The sequence below is a fragment of the Rhinichthys klamathensis genome, unplaced genomic scaffold, assembly GCF_029890125.1.
Source record: "Rhinichthys klamathensis goyatoka isolate OS25496 unplaced genomic scaffold, OSU_Roscu_1.1 h1tg000105l_1, whole genome shotgun sequence".
Taxonomy (NCBI): Eukaryota; Metazoa; Chordata; class Actinopteri; order Cypriniformes; family Leuciscidae; genus Rhinichthys; species Rhinichthys klamathensis.
The window spans coordinates 1,233,841-1,259,933 of NW_026606644.1; the positions used below are offsets into that span (position 1 = coordinate 1,233,841).

At 39.7% G+C, this 26,093-nt stretch overlaps 2 protein-coding genes across 2 annotated transcripts in view; both read right to left on the reverse strand.

Moving 5' to 3' along the window:
• Nucleotides 1–518: 518 nt before the first annotated feature.
• Nucleotides 519–26,093, reverse strand: part of LOC130087234 (CD48 antigen-like) — a 40,535-nt gene continuing 14,960 nt past the window's right edge. The window contains exons 5-7 of the transcript XR_008807340.1: nucleotides 2,307–2,347; nucleotides 1,005–1,061; nucleotides 519–819 (exon numbers count right to left, since the gene is read on the reverse strand). The gene's annotated coding sequence lies outside the window, so the exon portion shown is untranslated. The remainder of the gene's footprint in view (nucleotides 820–1,004; nucleotides 1,062–2,306; nucleotides 2,348–26,093) is intronic.
• LOC130087185 (uncharacterized) overlaps nucleotides 3,224–26,093 on the reverse strand; it is a 31,154-nt gene continuing 8,284 nt past the window's right edge. The window contains exons 2-3 of the mRNA XM_056253410.1: nucleotides 3,770–4,078; nucleotides 3,224–3,522 (exon numbers count right to left, since the gene is read on the reverse strand). Coding sequence (XP_056109385.1) covers nucleotides 3,224–3,522; nucleotides 3,770–4,078 — 608 coding nt within the window. The remainder of the gene's footprint in view (nucleotides 3,523–3,769; nucleotides 4,079–26,093) is intronic.

Genomic DNA, 26,093 nt, shown 5'->3' on the forward strand with positions numbered 1-26,093 from the left:
AGACGGGCGTGCGCACAATCTTCCACTGACTGGGATTTATAAAGTGAATTCTGCCAGGTTCTGGCGTACGAACGGTTTTATAAATCTGAAAACTTTTGTGCGTACGCAAATTCTGCCTTATGTGCGTATACGCACACTTTAAGGATGAAATCTACGCAAAGTTTTATACATGAGGCCCCTGTAGTTTTTAAATAAGCCTGAAGGACTTGATTAACTGGATCAGGAGGATTTAATTAAGGTTGAAGCTAAACTGTGCAGCTCCAGGAACTATGGTATAGAACATAGATACGATGTCTCCATCTAGTGGGTATCTGTCAAAATGCACTTGGAAGACTTGTGATTTTGCTACTATAGGCATAGATAAGTAATATTGGATTTGCAGTACTGCATTAACTTCTCTGGCTTTATACCCGTTGAATAAATGTATAATTATTAAATATAACATGGGAAGTGAGGCCAATATTATATCTGCAGTTTTATACTGATTTTGTATGATATTGATTCTGATTTTAATTTCAGAATAGGATAGAATACTTTTTCTTATTATTTCTACCATATGCCGATATGACAGAGATAGTAAGAGTAGGATGCCATTTTGAGATCAGCCCTTGTGAAACTTCCCCATGTGACAAACACAGTTTCATGTTATGCATCATCAGATGAAATGGTGGGTGGTTTCTTGGTTGGTTGTTTGCACACTGTTGAATAAATAGTATGGTCTGTTTCGACAGGGACTGCAGGTTTTTGGTGTTGTCCTACTGTGCTGTAGGTTGTGTTGGGTCGATTATCTCCCGTTTGCTCCTGCGTCTGATCCTGTACCTTATGAATTAAATATAAAAAGTTGTATTTTTAAAATGTCCCCTGAATAAGCATGCTTAGCTGAACAATTACTAAAATAAAGAAAGACAATTTAATCAAACATTCACTAACCTACAGTTTACACAAGCATTTAATAGAAGCATTTTTCATAATCTTAGCCTGTTCACTTTTTAGATTATTCTCACCCGTTCTGGAACATCATATGTATGACCGTCACTGTTGGTTTTCTGCATTTCTTGAGTCTGAAATTTTCAAACCAAAAACTTTATTTATAATGTTCTATCAAAAACTAATAGTAGCTGTGTATATGGAGTTCATGGACACTCACTGGCTTAGGCTTGCCACGCTGTGATAGGCAGTTTGAAAAGAGAGCAACACCAGCTGAGAAGCAAGTCTCTGGATAAGGCATTTAGCTGAAACAACGCGGAGACACAACAAGGCTAATACAGAGATTATAGCCAGGACTAAACAAGTGAAAAGCACAGAACAAACAGGCACAAAGCAATCCAGAGGACATTTGAGGAAAGGAAAGTCAATTAGTCAAACGAGGACTAGACAGATTCTGAATTCGGAACTGTATGCTACTCTTATTATTCTTACCATATTGGGTAAGTGTAGTATGCTGTCCTGAATTAAAAAAAAGGACTAAACGAGTGGATGTGGCAAAAGGAAACAAGGAGGCAGGACAATAAAAGCGATCATTCTTCTCAATATGGTAGGCAAAATACAGTATGAGACAAGAGTAGTATGTCTGAACTCATAAAAGAGTAGACAAAAACAAAAGAGTATGATGACTTAATACTCCCAGTGAGATTCTGAAGTGCGCATACAATTTAAACTTTACTATCCCATGAGGCCACGGGAGAGGATATGTGAATGGCAGTGAAGTGACGCTGGTGGGTCACATGAAACAATTATAATATGGTGAATGTAGTACATCTGGATTACATATATACTACACACATTCATACTTTATAGAACATACCTTTTTAGCAATCGGAAAGTTTTATCTACAATTATTTTCACTGTGAACCTGTATGCATGACATGTATTATATGCTCTGTTTGCAAGAGAAACAAATCTTTGCTGGTGCCAAAAAAAGTAAAATTGTAATCAATTCATATTATTGATTTTAGTTGCAGAAAGATTAATTCAGGATTTGGGAATATCAATGTTTTCTTTAGAAGGTTTAATTATAAAGTAAGCAGCAATAATAGTTATTATTTATAACCGAAATGTGTCTAAACACTTTCTGCTATGCAAAGTCAAACATTGCCTTCAGGTAAATTATGTTAATGGGTTAAATAATTTGGTTATGCATCTTGTTTAGATTATATACTGCATAGTAATACATTTGCTAAACAAATGACATCAAATATAACAAGGAAATATGAAACCAATTATTCATGTTGAATAAAACATGAATAAAAATAACAGCATGACAACATATTCATAAAGTATGCGTAAAGTAGTAACGTGAAGCTTACCTCAACTTGAGCATAGACTGTACTTTCAGCCTCTTGGGCACCTGAGGTTTAGAATGTACAATAATATATCAACATTAAAAAAAAAAAGGGGAATGTATTCATTTCTCAAACTGCTCAAATCAGTGTGTCTTCTAATTTGTGGACCTTCTGCATCTGACAGAAAAAGTTGTTTTACACTGTGTAAACAACAGGTGTGTAAACCATTTCAGTTATAAATAAAGATAATTATTGCATTATGAGTAAAGATGAGTATTGCATTTCATATTTTGCTAAATATTATGAATATTCTTGAATTTGTTGTTTTCCTTTCCTTCTTTTTTGGCCCCAGCAAAGAACAAATACATTTCTGTATGAGCAAAACATTGTCATATTTAACCTGAAAAGGTATTGAGGTGAATATGAATTTAACTGGGAAAAAACAGAATAGTTTAAGATTAACATATTTTGTTTTAGTTGGTCACTAACTTATGATATTTAAATTATGTGATGACAGTCTTTACTGAATTAAAGGTAGGATAAACCAGTATTCTGCATTAATAAAATTTACCAAAAGAGAAAAAAAATGGTGTAAACCTATTTTTAAACTTAATTTTAAATTACTTATTTTAGTACGAAAGTACTTGACCAAATTGATGAACAGAGATGTTTTCCATATAAAATATGTATGGGGCAACATGGGCATACCTTTTTTACGCTTCCAGCTGAGAATTGCAATTACCAAAAGACACACTACCACTGCCACTGCCACTGCCACTGACACTGACAGCCAAATATATTGCTGAGACTGGAAAGGTGACTTAGTCTTGTCATTCTCTGGAAAAAGAGAAACATATCATTAAGAACTGTAGTTGTCAGTTAAGCAGACTATAGCTTTAGTAAACCAAAATGAGATATTTGATTTACCATATGATTGATTACTAAATGGTGTGTGTGTGTGTGTCTGGCCAGATACCTTTATTATTGACACAGAGCGGTGCAATGTTTATTCTGTCTTTTTTCCAGCTAACTGGGTTGCTATGGTTACAGATGATGGATTCCTCACTGCAGTTCAGGTTTAGAGTGTTGATTTGTGATGTCACTTCCTGTGCAATACATCTGTTGTTCTGATAGCTAGAGTTTATCATGAGGTCATGAGCTCTGCATGTGAAGTTCACAGTACAGAAGTTACCGCTGAACCAGTTTGAGTTTACAGTCAGAACAGGAGCCTCCACAGCGTCTGAAACACACATTTATTTTTTAACAATATCATACATCACTCTATTGTAAGCTTCCAAATTCCTATAGATGTTTACAGTGTACTAACTGAAACGTTGGCAAATAAATTATGAATAAAACACATTTTTATATTTAATATTTATTTTTTACATTTAATTTCACTTCTTGTATTGTACAACAGTGCAAAGAATAAAAAGCTTAACATAAATGAGTTTTATGATCTGAAAACGCCAAGCAAAATCACTCACCTATAACAGATACTCTGTATGTAGCAATATTGTTCTCTGAATCTCCACTTGCTATTGCTGTATAGAGTCCACTGTCTGTCTTCTGCATGTTCTTCAGTGTGAGAGAGAAGGTTGTATCATTGAAATCCACTCTGTCTTTGTAGGAATTGAGAGGTTTTACTCCTTTAGTTTCACTTATATATTTAACTACATTCTCTGATTTATCATTTCTCCAGGATAAAAGATCAAACTCTGGTAGTTTCTGTGTCTGTATATCCAGTTGAACAGAATCTCCCGTCTGCACAAACACAGAGATCTCAGCACTGAACCCTGAGGAGAGAGAAAGTTTCTGAGTACAGCTGTATTCACTATAGGACCATTGTACACATTTTTCTGAAATGAGCCTGCTCAAATAAATCAAATGTTTTACATTTAAAAATTCTGCTTTCAAAACTAAAAAAAAAAAAAAAAATAGAGAATAGCATATTAAAAAATGTAATACAGGTATATATATATATATTTTTTATAGTTTATTTAGATAGGGACAGACACAAATAACATAGATCAACTTTAACAGTCATCTGATGTATGTATCATAGTGTTTTTAGCTAAAGCTAATTCACGACACTTGTCCCTAGTAGGGCTTTTTGATAAAAAATACAGTTTAACATTATTAAAAAGATGAGAAGAAAATTACAATAAAAAATAAATAAATAAAAAAGGACAGGAAATATACAGAGATAGCAAAGTATAAAGACTAAGTATGAGAGCAATGTTCCTGAATTAACCACGATTTTGTATTTTTTTTTGAAGGAGGCTAATGTTGGGATACATTTCAAACGGTCTGGCAAAGAATTCCATAATGTTGCCCCTTTAACTGAAAAAGCAGCCTGGGCAAAAGATGTTCTTCGAAAAGGGATCCTACAGTTGCCTTTTGACACTGAACGGGTGATTGATCTAGTACTTTGCTGTCTTGTTATCGTTTTGCAAAGCGGTGGTGGAGCAGCGTCATTTAAGCATTTGAAGACCAGTTTAACCAGATGCAAGGAAATAAAATTAGAAAAAACTTAAAATCTTATATTTGCTTTGAATTTGGCAGTGATGGTACCTTATTCTCTTCTTGTCCAAAACTTTCAAGGCACGGTTATAAAGACACTCTATGGTTTTGATTGATGACTCATGAGCTTGAGACCATGTGGTTAAGCCATAAGATATGTGTGTTAGAATCATAGAATTAAAAAAAATAAAAGCACAGTCAAGAGTCAAGCAGTTTCTTATCATCATAAACCAGCTCAAGTTGGCCTTAATGGTTTTATTTTCTTAATATGACTTTTAAAGTTCAACTGATAGTCCATAATTATTCCGAGGTACTTCACTTCAGGTACTTGTTCAATAAGTTCCCCATTAATTTTTACGTTCAAAAGTTGTGTTAGAGGTAGTTTTTTAATGGAAAACAGACAGAGTTTTTTTTTTTTTGGTGTTTAAGGTTAAACAAGATGAGGTCAGCCAAGATGATATTTTTTCTAAGTTAGCATTTAGTTTGTCAGCCACAGAAATATAGGTATTACCAGATGCATATACCACTGTGTCATCTGCATACATCTGTAGACCTATATCTGGACATACTACATCTGGCAAGTCATTAATGTAGAGACTGAAGAGTATGGGTCCCAAGATCGTGCCTTGAGGAATCCCTGTTTTGATTTTAAGAAAAGTGTATCTCACATTATTAATCACAACACACTGTTCACGGCCTTTTAAATATGAATCAAACCAGCACAATGACTGTTTGGATAAATTGAACTTAGCTAATTTTGGAATTAAGGTGTTGTGATTTACTGTGTCAAATGCCCTTTTTAAATCTAAAAATACTGCACCAACTACATTTCCCTTTTTAAGTGATTGTTTAATGTTTTCAGTAAATAAACAAGTAGCGGATTCTGTGGAATGGTTGTGCCAGGACTCAGATACTGGTTTGTCTCAAGATAGTGCACAAGTTGTCCTGAGACAATCTTCTCTAAAACCTTAGACATAGAAGAAGACTGATAGGTCTATAATTACAAGACATTTTGTCATCTCCTGATTTAAAAATCGGTATTACTAGAGCATTTTTCCACCCGTTTGGAAATTGCCCTGATCTAATGGAGATATTAACCAGATTGGTAAGAGGCTGGACCAGAATACTACTATATTTTTTAAGAAAAGCTGTATCTAAATTAAAAATATCTTTTGAAAAGGTGGTGTTTAGATCCAGTATAGATTTCAGAACAGCTGTCTGACTTACCTCCCTGAGCTGAAATGAGTTATCTTGATCTTCAAGCAGGTCTACTGTTGTTAGGCCTATATTGTTCCAGCATGGAAAGCTTGACGCAAGGTTGTTAACAGATTGCATGAAGAAGTTGTTGAATTCATTAGCAACTTGTGCACTATCAGTGATGATGTGTTCATCCGTTTTAAGTTAATATTTGTTTTGGGTGGCGTTACCCTTTGGATTTAATAAGCTGTTCAGTTGCTTCCAAATTAATTTGCCATTCCCCTTAGCCTCTGATAGAGCTTGAATATAATGATTTGATTTGGACATTCTGAGTTCTTTAACAACTTGGTTACGCAGGCATTTAAATAATTTTAAATCAGTGTCCCTTCGGGGCTTGATAAAAGTTTTCAGGGCAAGGTCTCTGCTTTTCATCAATTTTCGGATATTATCACTCATCCATGGTAGCTGAAATTTTCTCTGAATTTTTTTCCGCTTTTTAATGTATTTATCAACAATTCTCTCAATAGTGGACATAAGCTTATTACAGCAGTCGTTTACTTGATCATATTGTTGGAGCTCATCCCAGTTTACACCTTTTAACTCATTCTCAAATTCAGTCAGCTTTTTACGCTGAATTTCAAATTTAAATGAATTCTGATTTGAGTTTAAAAACCTGGTCATTCTTTTCTTTTTTTTTTTTTATGCAATTAAAATCATATTATGGTCAGATAGACCAGTGACTAAATTATATGTTTTTATGATTCTGTCAGGTTTGTTCACGAAAATTAAATCTATTAGTGTTTGAGTATTCCTAGTGATACGTGTAGGGGCTTCAATTATTTGAACGAAGTCATGTTTTATTGTAAGATTTTTAAAATTTCTCCTACCGTGTTTGTCTAACCAATTTATATTAAAATCTCCGAAAACAAGCACCTCGTTCTTGGGCTTAAAGTTCTTAAACAGCGCATCCAAATTTTCGCAGAGCGTTGCAGTGCACGCCGAGGGAGGATTATATACCGTTAAAATATAAAATTGCATACTTTGCGACAATATTACATTAATACATAAACATTCAGTAGACATATCAACAGTTGGATACATTTCCTTTGCATTGAATGTGTCCTTAATGTATATCAGTACACCCCCACCCCTGCCCACATTTCGGTCCCTTCTAAAGCATGTATACCCCGGAACATCAATTATGCTGGTTGGAATTTTATCATGTAGCCAAGTTTCACTAATACACTAATGCACATATCTGGAGCTATTTTTCACTGCTTACCCAAATAATCAAAATAGGGAGGACTGGAGGTGACATAATTATAATAATTTAATATTATGCGTATTACAACACTCAAAACGTTTTTTTTTTAATGCTGTTCACTTTATTTAAACAAATAATTTTGATTTAACAGTATTGTAACAAATTTTTTATTCAAACATGATTGCATAATGTTAAACTGACCTGAAACTGTTACGCTTTGGCTGTTACTGTTACTCAATGTTTTCATTTTGAAATATCTTGATCAAAAAGGGCACTCAAAACTAAATTTGTTCAATTTACTTTAATTAATCAAACAAATTAATTGTTCATTCAGTTTACTTAATCCATTCGAGTTGAGATGACATAAATTATTTTATTTGTGGTAAAGTAGTACAGTATGTCCAAGACATTTGTTGGTGTATTATATCATGTGTATTGTGCTTGCTTGATTATATTTTATTTTGGTGTGTTTGGTTTGTTTTCGGCACATTCTCTCTCTTTTCCACCATAATGCAGGAACTCAGATTGTTATCAGCTGGGATTGAGCTTGTGCCTGAGATGACTGAGATGTGTTTAGTGTTATATATTAATATAGGGGGTGATCTGTTAGTGTTTAATGTTCTATTATTTTGTTACCATTGTGCTAAAGAGTTTTCTGTGGTTCGGTTGACGATTGGTCAAATACCATTAAAGTTATAATTACTTAATTCTAAAAGTAATGGCTGTGCTCTTCTCAGCACAGTGATAGGTAGTGATGTTAGGTCTGACACCGACGCTCCGAAGCTTGCTTCAAACTCGATCGGTCCTTGCAATGAACCACTGCTTCGGAGCTTGTATCATTACGTCACCAGTCACGTGAAAATGACGTCTGAAGCAAACACACTGGTTCACTCCTGTAGTGAACCACCTGACTGCTTTGACAGCCCGATCCAGTGTTGACAGATTTGAAACCTGGTGGCTGTATTTCTTATAAAAGTGAAGCCAAACCATGGCAACACCGTGGGTTGTAGTAGTCAGTGTTTGAATTGGCGTTATTGTTGAGGAGAGTGGATTTTATTTTTTATTATTAAAGGTTCTCTAAGCGATCCTGGGTGACATCACTTCTTGTTGACGTTCGAACTATTGTCAAACAAAACGGAGGCTAGCTAGACCCTCCCTCCTCCTCATCCGCACACTAACCCCCCAAACCACACCCCCAAACCCTTTTTGTCGGTCATTGGCTGGAACAGTTTGTTATGTTTCGGGGAGCGGGTCGCTGCAGTTTGTTTTTGTTGCTGTTTGTGGAGCCTGGGCTGTCTACAGAGATCGCGTTTCTTTACAGTGTGTTCAGAGGACAGGCAGCCAGCGGATAGTGAGGAGATGTTTGCTGTATGTGACAAAAAATGTTTTGGCCAAAAAACGCGCGACATCGCTTAGAGCACCTTTAATTAGAGAACATATGAACATTGTTACATAAAAACATGCATCAAAGACAGAAACTTCAAAAACCCTCTGCTCAGGGGCGTCAGTTTGTGTTGAAAAGTGGTGGGGACAAAAGATCAGATGAAAAAAACATACAACAATATAAAAAAAAACAATATCGGCGCGCGTTATTCGCCAGCGTTTTTCAACGGGTTTTTTGTGTTCACACCCAAGCGATTTTCGCTGACGATGAGCCGAGTGAACATGCAAATTCATTCCCTGACATTAGATGGCGCCCATTTGCTCTGCAATACCACTCCATAACAGTTCTCTTTTATCAAGATTTTTGTAGTCGCTGTCGCGTTTATCAAATAGTTCTTTATGTTCCGACACCAACGAGACCAGCAGCTCTACATTCATCTTGCCTTGCATCTTCATCGTCTTATTTCTTCCCGGCAGTGTAGACGCTACTTGGCGTATATCTTCTTCGCCGTTACGTATGTGTGCTCGGCAAGACCGTTTTGTGTTTGAGCGCCCCCAAGTTGTGTTTTACTGTAACTTCAGAAGCTCCAGACACGTGAGCAAAAGCGCCAATCTCATTGGTCGGATAGTTTTTGACGCGGTGCGGCAAACAAAAAAAACGAACCCGAGGCGTTTTTTACGCGTGGCGTTTTTCGTGTCGGTGTGCACACTCACATTGGCGCCCTTTGTTTAGTCACGAGGCGTTAAACGTCGGCGAATATCGCGCGCGAAATTTGTCCCGGTGTGAACAGGCCTTAAAACCCTCAACAATGTCGACTGCACATGTAACAGTCCCTGCAACACCAGCTCAACCGAACAGTGCCAAAGCACCATACTACAGGGCTAAACATTAACACTTGTCCGCTTGTCCGGGACAAGTGGGTTTTTTGAAGGGACAAGTAAAAGTGAATTTTACTTGCCCAACCGGACAAGTAGCCTCCACAGGCTGTGTGCTCGTTTGTCCCCGGGGACATCACACACGAGGAGAAATGGGGCCAAAAAAATCCAACATGTTGGATATCCCCGATTAGAGATCTGAGCGGTCCCGGCGTCCTTCCGAGCAGACGAGAGGAGTCCCAACACACCACACACGGCAGGAATATTATTTTATGATAATCGGAGCATCCTTAAGATTGTCGGAAGGGGTAAATCGGGGCTAAAATCGACCTAATTATCCTGCCGTGTGAACCAGGCTTTACTGATCGGCGCATGCATGTTTTTGGGTCATTTTAGAATCAGTAATAGTTTATTTTGTTTAAGTTACTTTTTTGGACAATATACATTGTTTCTTTCTGTATCTAAACTGCATTGCATGTTTTATTTTGTGCAAATAAACCTTTAACATTTCTTGGTTCGCTTGAATTTTCAGAACATTTTAACCAAATGCTTTCAAAAAGTGGTGGGGACAAAATCAGCCATTTCAAAAAGTGGTGGGGACATGTCCCCAGCGTCCCCAGTGTAAATGACACCTATGCCTCTGCTACATTATACAAGTACAACCAGTTACACAAGCACCTCCTTTTCAACATACAAAAATATCAGTCCCACCAGTTAAGTTATAGTTCTGCTTCCTACAGCTAAACAAGATAAAGGTTTCACACATGATGCTGCCCTGCTAAAAAAAAAACTATAGAAAACATTACAGAAATTCTATTGGATTTAATGGTTTACATTATGGAATTTTATTGGTTTTCATAGGAATTTTATTGGTTGTAATGGGAATTATAGTGGTCTCTGTGGGTCTCTACTGATATGTGTTGGGTTATATTGGTAGGGGCATTAAATCCTAATGGAATATGTCCCAAACACACTACAAAAAAGATTTTTTTTTATTTTTATTTTATTCTATTATCATTTTAATAGAAACCATTAGAATTTATGTGATGGTTTCCAACTTTTTTTAAGCTGGTCTGATCTTCTGTCTTTGTCTAAAGAAATAATTACACACACACATTATGCTTAATGTTTTATTTTCAAGGTGAACACATGAAATTCATCAGTATCTGTAAAATTCACCTACATAAATGAGTTTCACAGCACTAACACTGTTTCAGCTTTGATCGCCTCGGTAAACACGTAATAAACGGGGCGTTAACATATAAGCCTACTGGCATTTTATGGTTGTCAGCTTTGTTGCATTACATTTACTTCACCAGGAGATGGTGCTGCAATTTCTCTCTGAATGAAGCTTCGAGTAATGAACCATTTTCGACACAATTGTATCAGAAAGCAATAATGCTTCGAAACGCTTCATTTGGCCATCACTAGTGATAGGCCATGTCCCAAATGGCACACTTCATGTGCACTTTCGGTCTTGTGGACTTACAATGGCTGCCGCGTGCGCGTGTCCGTTAAGTCCGTGAGTCCGCAGTGTGTCCCATTTGTCATTTTTAGATCTCAGAAGGGTGCTCGCGAGCGCCCCCTCTGCGGTCGATTTGCGCCCTTGATGCGCACTTTTGCCGAGCCCGCGCTGATGCGGACTCCACAGCAGACTTCTTCCCGACATTCAAAGCGGCGTAACTTACGTCGCGAAAGTGCGGACTCAGAGGAAGACCGCGAATGCTTAGGGTTCCATTTGGGACATGGCAATTCATAGATTTCATGTGACGTCACACAGTGGAGCGGCCGCCATTTGTAGGACCGAATTGCAACATGCCGTCTATCTGCTGTGCTGTAAACTGTGATAACAGCAAATCACAAAGATATGTTGAGAAATTAACATTGACCTGGAAATTTAAATAAAAGTAAAATTAGCAAATTACAGGTTAGCTAGCTAAATTAAAACATGTAGTTTACAATTGGAACACGTATTCTCTATATACAACCTTATTCTAGACCGCTATCTATATTTACATTATAACCTTAGTTATACGTTTGGCTGAATTATGTTGTTGTTACCTGCTTCAGTATGCTAAACTACAGCTCACTGTTTCTGCCTTAATGCATTGTTTAAATTAATAGATTATTAGCTAACTGCATGATTTACACTCACCGGCCACTTTATTAGGTACCCCATGCTAGTAACGGGTTGGACCCCCTTTTGCCTTCAGAACTGCCTCAATTCTTCGTGGCATAGATTCAACAAGGTGCTGGAAGCATTCCTCAGGGACTTTGGTCCATATTGACATGATGGCATCACACAGTTGCCGCAGATTTGTCGGCTGCACATCCATGATGCGAATCTCCCGTTCCACCACATCCCAAAGATGCTCTATTGGGTTGAGATCTGGTGACTGTGGAGGCCATTTTAGTACAGTGAACTCATTGTCATGTTCAAGAAACCAATTTGAAATGATTAGAGCTTTGTGACATGGTGGAAGTAGCCATCAGAGGATGGGTACATGGTGGCCATAAAGGGATGGACATGGTCAGAAACAATGCTCAGGTAGGCCGTGGCATTTAAACGATGCCCAATTGGCACTAAGGGGCCTAAAGTGTGCTAGGAAAACATCCCCCACACCATTACACCACCTCCACCAGCCTGCACAGTGGTAACAAGGCATGATGGTTCCATGTTCTCATTCTGTTTACGCCAAATTCTGACTCTAACATCTGAATGTCTCAACAGAAATCGAGACTCATCAGACCAGGCAACATTTTTCCAGTCTTCAACTGTTCAATTTTGGTGAGCTCTTGCAAATTGTAGCCTCTTTTTCCTATTTGTAGTGGAGATGAGTGGTACCCGGTGGAGTCTTCTGCTGTTGTAGCCCATCCACCTCAAGGTTGTGCGTGTTGTGGCTTCACAAATGCTTTGCTGCATACCTCGGTTGTAACGAGTGGTTATTTCAGTCACTGTTGCCCTTCTATCAGCTCGAACCAGTCTGGCCATTCTCCTCTGACCTCTGGCATCAACAAGGCATTTCCGCCCACAGAACTGCCGCTCACTGGATGTTTTTTCTTTTTCGGACCATTCTCTGTAAACCCTAGAGATGGTTGTGCGTGAAAATCCCAGTAGATTAGCAGTTTCTGAAATACTCAGACCAGTCCTTCTGGCACCAACAATCATGCCACGTTCAAAGTCACTCAAATCAACTTTCTTCCCCATACTGATGCTCGGTTTGAACTGCAGGAGATTGTCTTGACCATGTCTACATGCCTAAATGCACTGAGTTGCCGCCATGTGATTGGCTGCTTAGAAATTAAGTGTTAACGAGCAGTTGGACAGGTGTACCTAATAAAGTGGCCGGTGAGTGTATATACATTGCTGAAATGCATAACTCGGACACTCTAAATTGTAATGTAGACACATGCATTTTCTAAAAAAGCTGCTTTGATTGTGAAAAGCGCTATACAAATAAATGAGAATTGAAAATAAAGGTGTCCAAACGTCACTGATAATACAAGAGATATGTGCTTTACCAACATTATTAGCAATTCAGTTCAGCGATGCTTTTATGTTCAGCGATTACTGGTGTAACGTTAATATTGCTTGATTAACAGAGTGCCACTTACCCTTCCTGTAATCAAGAAAATTTTCTTCATGGGGGCATTTAATACAACACTAAATCATAAATCAGATATACCTGTACAATAACATTACGATGTCCAGCAATCAATGTAAATAGTCCATTGAATTTAATTTGATGTTTAATGAGATTCAACATCCGACTATTTTACATATGTACTTTGATGGTCCAGTGGCGGAACTTTTGCCAAGCGTGTCAGAGGTTTTGGGTTCTAATCCGCCCTCGTACCCTTTTTTATTTAAAAAACCCTAATTAAAATCGATTGTGTTTATCAGTGGTTGTATATCAGTCAGGAACATATTTGTGTGCATTTTATTTTGTGATTTCATTAAAGCGCGCGTCCGTGTGAAGACTGTGCGGTGTGCGCGAGTCACGAGAGAACACTGTTTCTGCACCACTGATCCAGAGTCAACAAGCACTTTGATCACTTGATTTAAAAAACAACACATTTCAGCGTGCTAGATCACCTCTTATTTTACTTTTATTTATGTGTATTGGTACATCCGTGCCGCGAGATGTTTCAAAAGTGGTGGGGACATGGAGAGGGATTGTGGACGAGGTAACGTTAGATGTAAATGTCAGCAAACGTAAAATTTGGCAAGTTTTTACTAGACTCTAGTGGAGTCAGCAGTTCGTTTAACAGTAAATACGGATCTATACCTAAAGTATCTATTTTATTTAAATACCGTTGCTTTTCATCTGTGCTATTTAAGTGTGCAACATCTTTCTGATCACCAGGGAGAGATTATGCGATTTAACGCAATGGTCCTAAAGATGGCGGCCACAACAAAAAAGTCACGTGACTGAAACCCATGAATAGTGTCATGTTTTGGGTGTTTGTTTCTTGTTCCTGGGTTGTGGTCTGTCATGTGATTCCCTGTTATAGTCATGTGATCCTGCCTTGTGTTCCCTTGTCTGTTTCATGTTGTCATTGGTTGATTGTTTAGTCTCTCTGCTAAATACTTTAGTACTTGCATGCAGGTGTGCTTGTGCTTTTGTTAACTAGCTAAAAATGTGGAACATTTTATATTGTAAATTATAAAATACAATAAATATATTGCATTATTTATTGTTCTATATATGTTTATTATAATGCATGAGTAAATACACTCGCCGGCCACTTTATTAGGTACACCTGTCCAACTGCTCGTTAACACTTAATTTCTAAGCAGCCAATCACATGGCGGCAACTCAGTGCATTTAGGCATGTAGACATGGTCAAGACAATCTCCTGCAGTTCAAACCGAGCATCAGTATGGGGAAGAAAGTTGATTTGAGTGACTTTGAACGTGGCATGATTGTTGGTGCCAGAAGGGCTGGTCTGAGTATTTCAGAAACTGCTAATCTACTGGGATTTTCACGCACAACCATCTCTAGGGTTTACAGAGAATGGTCCGAAAAAGAAAAAACATCCAGTGAGCGGCAGTTCTGTGGGTGGAAATGCCTTGTTGATGCCAGAGGTCAGAGGAGAATGGCCAGACTGGTTCGAGCTGATAGAAGGGCAACAGTGACTGAAATAACCACTCGTTACAACCGAGGTATGCAGCAAAGCATTTGTGAATCCACAACACGCACAACCTTGAGGCGGATGGGCTACAACAGCAGAAGACTCCACCGGGTACCACTCATCTCCACTACAAATAGGAAAAAGAGGCTACAATTTGCAAGAGCTCACCAAAATTGAACAGTTGAAGACTGGAAAAATGTTGCCTGGTCTGATGAGTCTCGATTTCTGTTGAGACATTCAGATGTTAGAGTCAGAATTTGGCGTAAACAGAATGAGAACATGGAACCATCATGCCTTGTTACCACTGTGCAGGCTGGTGGTGGTGGTGTAATGGTGTGGGGGATGTTTTCTTGGCACACTTTAGGCCCCTTAGTGCCAATTGGGCATCGTTTAAATGCCACGGCCTACCTGAGCATTGTTTCTGACCATGTCCATCCCTTTATGGCCACCATGTACCCATCCTCTGATGGCTACTTCCACCATGTCACAAAGCTCTAATCATTTCAAATTGGTTTCTTGAACATGACAATGAGTTCACTGTACTAAAATGGCCTCCACAGTCACCAGATCTCAACCCAATAGAGCATCTTTGGGATGTGGTGGAACGGGAGATTCGCATCATGGATGTGCAGCCGACAAATCTGCGGCAACTGTGTGATGCCATCATGACAATATGGACCAAAGTCCCTGAGGAATGCTTCCAGCACCTTGTTGAATCTATGCCACGAAGAATTGAGGCAGTTCTGAAGGCAAAAGGGGGTCCAACCCGTTACTAGCATGGGGTACCTAATAAAGTGGCCGGTGAGTGTATATCTGCAATATATTACACATGCAGTACCATATCTGATCACATCTAATGGTGTCAGCAGCGAGGTCTACTTTCACCAGCCCTTTTTAATGTTATATGAATAAACAACTGGATACATGTTGGGTAATATTTTAATCAATCATGTTATTGGTTGGCGATCTAGTCATTGTTTTCAACAGCTGCTAAATGTAAACTCTGATTATGGGATCAAATATGATGTGCAATATAACATATATTGATACAGATATAACATCATATAACATCTACTCTCGTGTAATGGAACAGAACTGTCAACAGAACTCAACTGCACGCACTCTGGAAAAAGTATTAAAAAAAATTATGAGTGTTAACGATTCTTATGTCTGTTAATTATTATACAGTGGTGGCCAAAAGTGATATCCAGCCTAGGAAAATGGAAATCTTCACGATTTTGTAAGCATATTACTTTTTTTTTTTTAGCTTGGAATCAATTGTTTTATTTGTGATATCAACGCATCGAAACATACCAAATTGTGCAACATAATTTTTGCCCAGGCTGTCATACAAAGAAATTGAATGAACAATTGAAATTGAAATGAACAAGTAAAAACAAGAGAAAACCAACAAAATAACGTATTATGCTGAAGTCAATGCATGCGTTATCCTGTGAGCTTTTTGTTTTTCTGCATTTATTTGCATAGTAAAATAAAACCTGCTGCTGATAAATACCTAAACTAAGTTTCGTGTTTTATTCTTCACTCATATTTAATAAATATAAAAATATATTTTGATGGTATAATGGAACTTGTAGGGTCATTTTAAAAACAAATATCCCTCTCCAGCGGACATCACTTTTGGCCACTTTTGTATATGACAAAAAGTTACTTATGTTGGACTGCTGTTTGTGTTTTGATTCTTGAGCAGAAGCTTGGATCATACTTTTTCTCGCCATGGTTATTTTTGTTTATTAATTTCTTTATTTTATTACTTGCTCCCAAACCTAGATGAATATCTCTATATAACAGTATAGCATTACGAAATGGGAACATGATTTCCACTTTCCATCATGTTTTGCACAGAGCTGGATAGGGAGAGTAAATGTTTAAATAAAGATGATAAAACAGTCTTGTTAGTGTTTAATTTGATTAAGTTGGTACGTTTCTGTTATGTTGGTGTTTTGGGGGTTAACTATTGTGGTTAAGTGTTGAGGGTGTGCTTGCGCAGAGGAATGATAAGAAGAGATGCTAACCAGTTGCTTAACCCAAAGTATATATTTTTTATTTCACAGTTGAAGGCAGTGCGGGGAGCTCAATCAATCAACTCCCCATAGTTCAGTAGTCAGGGCACTGATCAGGAAGTCTGCCATTTTTAAGGGCTGTCTCAATTAAAACCAGGAAGTATCAGTGCTCACCCAATTCAGATGCTGCATCCTTCAAAACACTCAGACTTCACAGGCTACACATTCGAAGGCAGCGAAGGTCGGATCTAGCATTGCTAATGGGACTGTGTAACCTACTGAGGACTGTTCTTGTTGCCTAGGAACTGTGACTGTTGATGAGCGGCAGTGACATTTGTATTGGACTTTAATTGAAAGTGATATTCAACTGTCTAAACAAAATGTGGTTCAAAACCTGTCGAAATATGTTCACCTTGGTCCATTTATGTACATAATAACGAGTATAAACTGTAAATCGCTTCTTTGTAAGATAGTCAACATTATTTTTACATTGATGCACTCGATTATTAAAGTAAGTTGAAACCCAATGCAAGTGTAATCCTCTCAAAAAATCCTGTCATCCGGCGCGATGAATGAATTCCGGGGTTAGGGTAGGATCAGAGGTGTAGTGGTAAAAAAAGAGGTGGGTAAACTATAAATTCTGGTGGACCACGACGTGGTCACCCGGTAAGGTGGACCACTGCGTATGTGTATCCTGATGTCCTGATGACATTGCTATTAGGCAGGGCTCGACATTAAGCCTTTTCATACGCATGTCCTGACCTTAGGACAAGTAAATCTGTCATTCACTTGTCCGAGTAAAAAAGTTTCTCGTCAGGATTTTTTTTTTTTTTTTTTAATTTATTCTGAAACAATATTCTCATCAGTGTTCAATTATCTTTGATATTTAAATCGACATATTGTAATATTTGCACCTTTAAAGGGCATCCCCTCCCCAATATTATTAAATGTATGCTTCATCTTTCATTTTAAATTCCTAAATTTGATCAATAAATTCAATTATTTCGAATAATAAGACACTATAGGGCTGATCAAATTAAATCATTTACACTGAAAAATTACAATTTCATAAAATAATGTTATGAAATTGATTTAAATTTACAAATAAGAAACGTTGGAAAGAATGATCTACTTTTAAACATAACACAAACCGCCAGTAGGTGGCGGCAGGTATGAAGGTAAATCAGTAGCTAAACACGAGAGCACGTAGATGTGAATTTGAGAACTTGTACAATAAATATTCGTACTTGTATGTGAACATTTACACTCACAGCTCCAATGTGAAAACCTGTAAAATAAAAATCTGAAGTTGAATGTTGAGATTTGCACTCGCAGACAATAGTCACAAACCTGTATTCTGAATCTGAAGCTGCAGACAAGCAGTCACAAATGTGTAAAATGCCATTCACAGAAATACAATGACAGTCACAAACATGTAAAATATATTTGCACTTCTTCTAAAATTCAAATTCGCAGTACAACCTCAAATTGCCACTTGCAACTTCTCAAATCTGTCACTGCAAGTTCAAATTTCGCGCCTTGACTTTTGCTACTCTTTTCGCGATATATGAGGTGCAAAACTGATTTGTTCACTTGTAACTCAGTTGTGGTGAGAGCGGAAGGGGGGCGGGGACGTTCGAAGGAGCCGTTTTATTGGTTGGCGCCTAGCCAATGAAATGGGACTTCTATTGTTACGCGATGATGTCACTAAACCCGCCTCCTCGTGGATGTTCTGAACCACTAACATGGCTTAATGCATTAGACTGATTTAAAAGACATAAATGATATTATCAAACTTAGTAAACACAATAATGCATACTACAAAAAAGCAGATGAGCACAGAATATGAACGCAACACGTTAACTTAAGACAGTGGTATTAAAAGACCAAACTCAGGAAACACCATAAATAAAGCATACAGAAAAGCAATTGAGCAGAAAATGAACACAACTCGTTTAATTGTACGTTAAGCATTTTCCTCTCATAGAAAACAAAGAAAACGCTTAATGAGGCTTAATGGACCAACAGTTATATATATATAAAAAAAATAAAAAAAAATCGTTATAGCCTACATTATTAATAAAACACAGGCAGCTGGTTTATTTGCACTGAACACAAATTTGCTTTCTTTTGTCATATTCTGTGCTCATCTGCTTTTCTGTAGTATGCATTATTAGTATGGTGTTAATATCACTAAGTTTGATAATATCATTTATGTCTTTTAAATCAGTCTAATGCATTAAGCCATGTTAGCGTTTCAGAACATCCACGAGGAGGCGGGTTTCGTGACATCATCGCGTACAATAGAAGTCCCATTTCATTGGCTAGGCGCCAACCAATAAAACGGCTCCTTCGAACGTCCCCGCCCCCCTTCCGCTCTCACCACAACTGAGTTACAAGTGCACAAATCAGTTTTGCACCTCATATATCGCGAAAAGAGTAGCAAAAGTCAAGGCGCGAAATTTGAACTTGCAGTGACAGATTTGAGAAGTTGCAAGTGCCAATTTGAGGTTGTACTGCGAATTTGAATGTTAGAAGAAGTGCAAATATATTTTACATGTTTGTGACTGTCATTGTATTTCTGTGAATGGCATTTTACACTGCTTGTCTGCAGCTTCAGATTCAGAATACAGGTTTGTGATTATTGTCTGCGAGTGCAAATCTCAACATTCAACTTCAGATTTTTATTTTACAGCTTTTCACATTGGAGCTGTGAGTGTAAATGTTCACATAGTACGAATATTTATTGTACAAGTTCTCAAATTCACGTCTACGTGCTCTCGAGTTTAGCTACTGATTTACCTTCATAGTATGAGACCGTCTTAATGAGTGAGTCATTGATTCATTCATGATTCAAACGATTTGTTCAAACGGCTGATTCATTCAAGATTGAGACAGATGTTTATGAATGGGTCATTGAATCTTTGACTCAATCGATTCGTTCAAAATGCTGAATCATTCAGTAATGGAAACAGGTTGAGTGTTCCTGTGAGATGCGCCGTGGTTCTGCTGTGATTTTTGTTTGGAACTATTTTCGCTGCTGAAACAGAACAAAAACAGCCAATATTGCATCTAAAATGTAAGTGACTTAATTTTAACTGTTTATTGAACTGTTGTAGGTAATCAATGTCACATTTTCAATCGTGATGGTGTTCAGGAAAAATAATTGAGGTTGCTTAACATATGTTAAAAATATAAAAACTCCACATTTAGATTTTTTATAGGCAGTATGTTGTTAACTGAGTGTGTGTGTGCGCTCATTTGTGTAGATTTCTCCTCGAGAGGCTGCGCGAGCGTCAACAGCGCAACCACTGTCAGTAAAAGTCAACAACACTGACAGCAAAGCCATAGAGAGAAAGAGTTGCGACACTCCCATACACCGCCATAGGAACTTTGAAATGCGGAAGTAACGCGTGTCGTGGAGCAGCCAATAGATGTTATTCGATCTGCGTCATCAATGTTTGCGGCGGCCATATTGTTGACATAGAAACCACGGCAACTGTCAGTCTGTCAATTGACAAGCGAGGCAGCGTCGGTATTATCCATGGTATTATCACTGTATTTTTTATTTTTAAACAGCGTGATGGTGTGTTGTGTAATACACGGCTGTTCTAACAACAGCAATAAGAACCCCGGAGTTAGTTTTTATGATTGCGATAAGTTACCGACTGTCAGAAAGCGTGAAGGGAAGGAGACAGAGTTGAGCCAGCGCAGGAGAGGCTAGCTAGGATAAATAGGCTAAACTTTCAGCCAACTCCCCATAGAAAAGTCTGTTCCCATCATTTTACCACAGGTTTCACACAATCCGTGTGCAATGCGTGTGCAGTATACGGTACAGAAGCAGGACGCGCTATAGTGCTTTATAATATGCTGCGTTTGCAGTGCGTAACTGATCCGCGGCTGTACCACAAACACCCTGGTACTCACTATTTTTATTTTAACACATACTCACTATTTCAACAACGTAAGCCAATTATTCCATGCATTACTTCTATATAAGTTGCTCAAGCAAGTGGTAAAATATGTAACCATGTACTTATATTAAAATCGCAAAGATTTGAAATGAAAACTTAAAATTGACAAAAACAACCGACTCTCATGCCTTTTCTTTTGCATTTACATTTTAATACAACAAATCATGCATGTCACAAAGAATTTGTTTTTTCACCTCCACGAATGAGACGAGTGTCGTTCATTATGTTTGCCTTGTTGAGGTGCATTGTAGTTTGTACGGATAGCCTACTGTATGAACGAGATCGTTATAAATATCCGGATAAGTTACGGGTGGCAATAAGGACGGATCTTTACTTAAGCTTGATTGGTGTGGACCCACATCAAATAATAGCATTATCTTCTCTTGATACCGACGAGATGAAGCCAGGCTACTGCTCCCCTCAACTCAAATCTGCGCGCGGTTAGGGGCAGCAGGACTGATGTCATGTCAACAATATGGCCGCGGTTAGCTACTTCCGGTGTTTGCGAATAAGGTCTATAGTTCCAAACACTGATAGTTCCCCCATTGAACCCCATTCATTTTCAGTGCTTCCGAAGTACGTTCGCTGGTAAATGAATGAAATTACTGTATTTTTTTACTTTTACACACATTAGCCGACCTCTCGTGAATCTAGTCTGTAGTTATATTTTATGTAGCCAGTTTTAGTAAATGTTTATTGGAAGATAATAGGTTAATTGTAGCGATAGCTTACGTGACCAACACTTCACTAACGTTAGCTAACTGGTAACCTGATCTATATAATATATAATATTTTTAATAATATTTTATATGTATATATATATATATAGCCTATATATAATATTATATACATACACACACACACACACAGACACACACACACACACACAATTCATTTATTTAAATGGGTTAGGGCTATGCATGTGCTTTGTATTTAGGAACATAGTTAATTCACTCATTAACTATCTCTCCGGTTTAATTTTATGAAGAATATTTTTCGGTTGAATATTTACCGAACATTGCTGTATATAGTCGTTGCTTTCTACGTTATGGGAGCAGTCTATTCCCTCCTAAATCATTCATTTGTACATGCACAGCGTAATTATTTATATTTTATGTTGGTTGGAATTCTGAACGGACCACAGACCTCTTTGCGTGATCACGAAGCGGAATTTATAAGCAAGATCACGGGAATCAATAGCCTAATACAGCCCAATTGTGCTAAAATAAATATCATGAGACGTCCATCATCAGATGAATGACATGGAAAAGTTAAGTTAGAGCCGCTAAAGCCAGTGCTATTACTACCCATGCGAACATGAACACTAGCGTTTCCCTCCAAAAATATAGCCTAAAACTTATCTAAGTTGTCACCCTGCCTCTCCAAATGCAAAACTGACATTAACAAAACGCAATAACAGCTTAAAAAGTACTTGGGTGTGTGTTTTATTTTATATTTACCGTTTAATAATGCAATCGCTGCTGTCTGTCCATAGAAGAACATGACAGCCCGCGTACGTTTTGGAACTATTGGAGCTTACATGAACCACGTGACAGCCGTCGCGGCGACATCAAAGAGTGTCGCAACTCTTTCTCTCTATGGCTCTGACTGACAGTAATGCAGCGCAATATGAAAGAGTTCGTCTTAGGTTTAACAATCTATGAAACTAATAATTAACAATATGAAACGACATAAGCTTAATTTAGAGGTGGATAAACGCAATTTAGAGGTGGATAAACGCACTTTGGAGGTGGGTAAACGCTATTTCCGAATATTGGGAGGTGCGTAAACGGCGTTTACGTGCGTTTAGCCTCCACTACATCCCTGGTAGGATGCAAAGGAACCATCCTTTATTTCCCGCAAAACAAAGGACACATTTGAAGGAGTCTTTGACTTGGGACAGTCTTCGTCATGCCGCTGTGACACAATAAGCCTTCGAATGCAGCGTTCCAGGGATCCAGCCTCTGGAATGCAGCTATAGTGTCAATCATTACGAAGGGTGCATCTTTCTATTGACTTTATTCCTTGTTGAGCATAAATTGTTGTAGATTCTTTATGACTTTCAAATGCAATGGTTACATTATTGAAATGAGGAAGCCTCCATGATATGTGGCTGACAGACCTTCGGAGGACACAGCCTTCAAAATGTGACACAGCCAGGGCTGGACTGGCCATCGGGCATTTCGGGCATTTGCCCGGTGGGCCGTGCTTTGTGGGCCGGTACATAGCCTACTTAAATTTTTTTTTTTTTTTTTTTTTGAACGGCCTATAAAACTCGCACATCGGCGGCCCTTTGCGTTTAGTTTTGCTTAATTGGCGGCACTGGGATCTTTGAGCCGGTGTAATGCATTGGACACAGTTTTATTTTTTCTCTCACAGACCGGCACATGAAACGCGTAGATCAGCGGCCCACACAGCCACTATGTTCCCTTAAAGGGTCATGAAACCCCCCTCTTTCAGCTCAAGTCTAGCTCACAATCTTTTTGAAAAATGCAACTTAAATGGGCGTGGATGGCTGTGAGAAGGGGTGTGGTATGCCCATCACTGTCATATCCCATGCATATCGACTGTCACTAAAAGCAGTGGTAAAACGTGAGGAAATGCTAGATTTTTTTTATAGCTGGCAAAGTTAAAGTCTTATGAAATACGACACTTTATTATTGTCCTTTCAAAAGTAACTAAATGCCCTGCTATATTAGCCTACAGTAATCATAATTCTATTGAGAACATATTATAATTATAATGTTATTATAAAATATATATGTAACATTATGTAACTAGTATTTATCAACATTACTTGGTTCCCCTCAGCAGGTATCTTAAGGATTCAAAACAAGCAGAAAAAGACTGGTATACAAAAATAATCTCAGTTTATTATCACCAATGGCATAATTAAAATGTTGACAGTTGGCAAATAATATTTGTCCAGAGGCACACTAGGACCAGCAGCAAAGTGTCACAGTGTCTGGTTGTGTTCCCTTGTCTATCACTAGAGGTCCTCGTTCTCACGGTGTCCTTCACAATTGACTTCAATTCCCAGCATTCTGTCTGTCACTGTCACTCATCAGTTCATTGCACTCATCTGTTCCCCGTAATCATTGTTCCCAGCTGTTCTGTGTTAGTCTTGTTAGATATGTGTATATATTCCCTGTCTGTGTTAGTATGTGTACGGAGTCGTTGTATATGGTCACCACACTTCTGAGTTCTGTGTTCCTTGCCTGTTTCTTGTTTTGTTTATTTGTATTTGGATTGCTAACATGGACTTTGAACCTTGCCTGGATGACTACGAGATGGATTATGCTTTAATAAACACCTACTGCCATACTGCATTTGGATCTACCTATTTTCCTGTGTGTCCCCGTGACAGAACGACTCCGTCACCTTATAGATCCAGCGGTATGAATTTTCGTGATTTTTCCTCAATCACGAAAAGGGAGAGGAGACAGCGGAATGGGAATCAAGCTGAGGAGGAGGAGCCACGCATGACATTAGATGAGTGTTATGCTTTGTGTGCTCGTATCAGGGATGAGAATGCTGCGCTCCCGGTTAATTCCGGGGAGAGAACAGCACCCAGTTGCTCGCGGAGAAGGAGGAGTCACGTCCCGTCTGCCCAGCGAGAGACTGTTCACGTCCCGTCTGCCCAGCGAGAGACTGTTCACGTCCCGTCTGCCCAGCGAGAGACTGTTCACGTCCCGTCTGCCCAGCGAGAGACTGTTCACGTCCCGTCTGCCCAGCGAGAGACTGTTCACGTCCCGTCTGCCCAGCGAGAGACTGTTCACGTCCCGTCTGCCCAGTCAGAGACAGTTCACGTCACGTCTGCCCAGCGAGAGACTGTTCACGTCCCGTCTGCCCAGTCAGAGATTGTTCACGTCACGTCTGCCCAGTCAGAGACTGTTCACGTCACGTCTGCCCAGTCAGAGACTGCTCACGTCCCGTCTGTCCAGTCTGGGACAGAGCAAGAGATGCCCATTCGCGTGGCTGCCAAGGCTGTGCTAGACTATCTGGAGCGTCTGGCTCGGATCCTGGACATGCCGGTGGATGCTGTTCCAGAGCCGAGGCCAGAGCCAGTGTCTGCTGTTCCGGAGTCGGAGGCAGAGCCAGTGCCAGTGCCTGTTCCAGAGCCGGAACCAGTGTCTCCTGTTCCAGAGCCGGAACTAGTGTCTGCTGTTCCAGAGCCAGAGCCAGAGCCAGTGCCTGTTCCAGAGCCGGAACCAGAGCCAGTGCCTGTTCCAGAGCCGGAGCCAGTGTCTGCTGTACCTGAGCCGGAGCCAGCATCTGTTCCTGAACCACTGTTTGTTTCTGTTTTTGTGTCTGTTCTTGTGGCTGTTTCAGTTTTGGTGTCTGTTCCTGAGCCGGTGTCTGTTCCTGAGCCGGTGTCTGATCCAGAGCTGGAGCCGGTGGCTGTTCTAGAGCCGGAGCCGGTGCCGTCTGTTCCAGAGCCGGTGCCGTCTGTTCCAGAGCCGGTGCCGTCTGTTCCAGAGCCGGTGCCGTCTGTTCCAGAGCCGGTGCCGTCTGTTCCAGAGCCGGTGCCGTCTGTTCCAGAGCCGGTGCCGTCTGTTCCAGAGCCGGTGCCGTCTGTTCCAGAGCCGGTGCCGTCTGTTCCAGAGCCGGTGCCGTCTGTTCCAGAGCTGGAGCCGGTGTCTGTTCCTGAGCCGGAGCCTGTTCCTGAGCCGGTGTCTGTTCCTGAGCCGTGGCCGCCCGATGGGTCGTCTGCTTCGCCCTGGCCGCCCGATGGGTCGTCTGCTTCGCCCTGGCCGCCCGATGGGTCGTCTGCTTCGCCCTGGCCGCCCGATGGGTCGTCTGCTTCGCCCTGGCCGCCCGATGGGTCGTCTGCTTCGCCCTGGCCGCCCGATGGGTCGTCTGCTTCGCCCTGGCCGCCCGATGGACTGTCTGCTTCGCCCTGGCCGCCCGATGGACTGTCTGCTTCGCCCTGGCTGCCCGATGGACTGTCTGCTTCGTCCTGTCCGCCCGATGGACTGTCTGCTTCGCCCTGGCCGCCCGATGGACTCTGTGTTTCGTCCTGGATGCCAGTTAGACTTTCTTTTTTGCCCTGGTTCCCGGTTAAGCCCTCACCCCTTGTTCCTGTCTCCCTTCACGGACCTGGCCCACCATCCCTCCCCCTGATCCTCCACCGTTCCACCTCCCTCCTGAACTCTTGTGTCATGTTTTAGTGTTGTCGTGGAGCGTCTGGTAGCCGCTCCGTAGAAGGGGGGTTATGTCACAGTGTCTGGTTGTGTTCCCTTGTCTATCACTAGAGGTCCTCGTTCTCACGGTGTCCTTCACAATTGACTTCAATTCCCAGTCTGTCACTGAAGTCTGTCACTGTCACTCATCAGTTCATTGCACTCATCTGTTCCCCGTAATCATTGTTCCCAGCTGTTCTTTGTTAGTCTTGTTAGATATGTGTATATATTCCCTGTCTGTGTTAGTATGT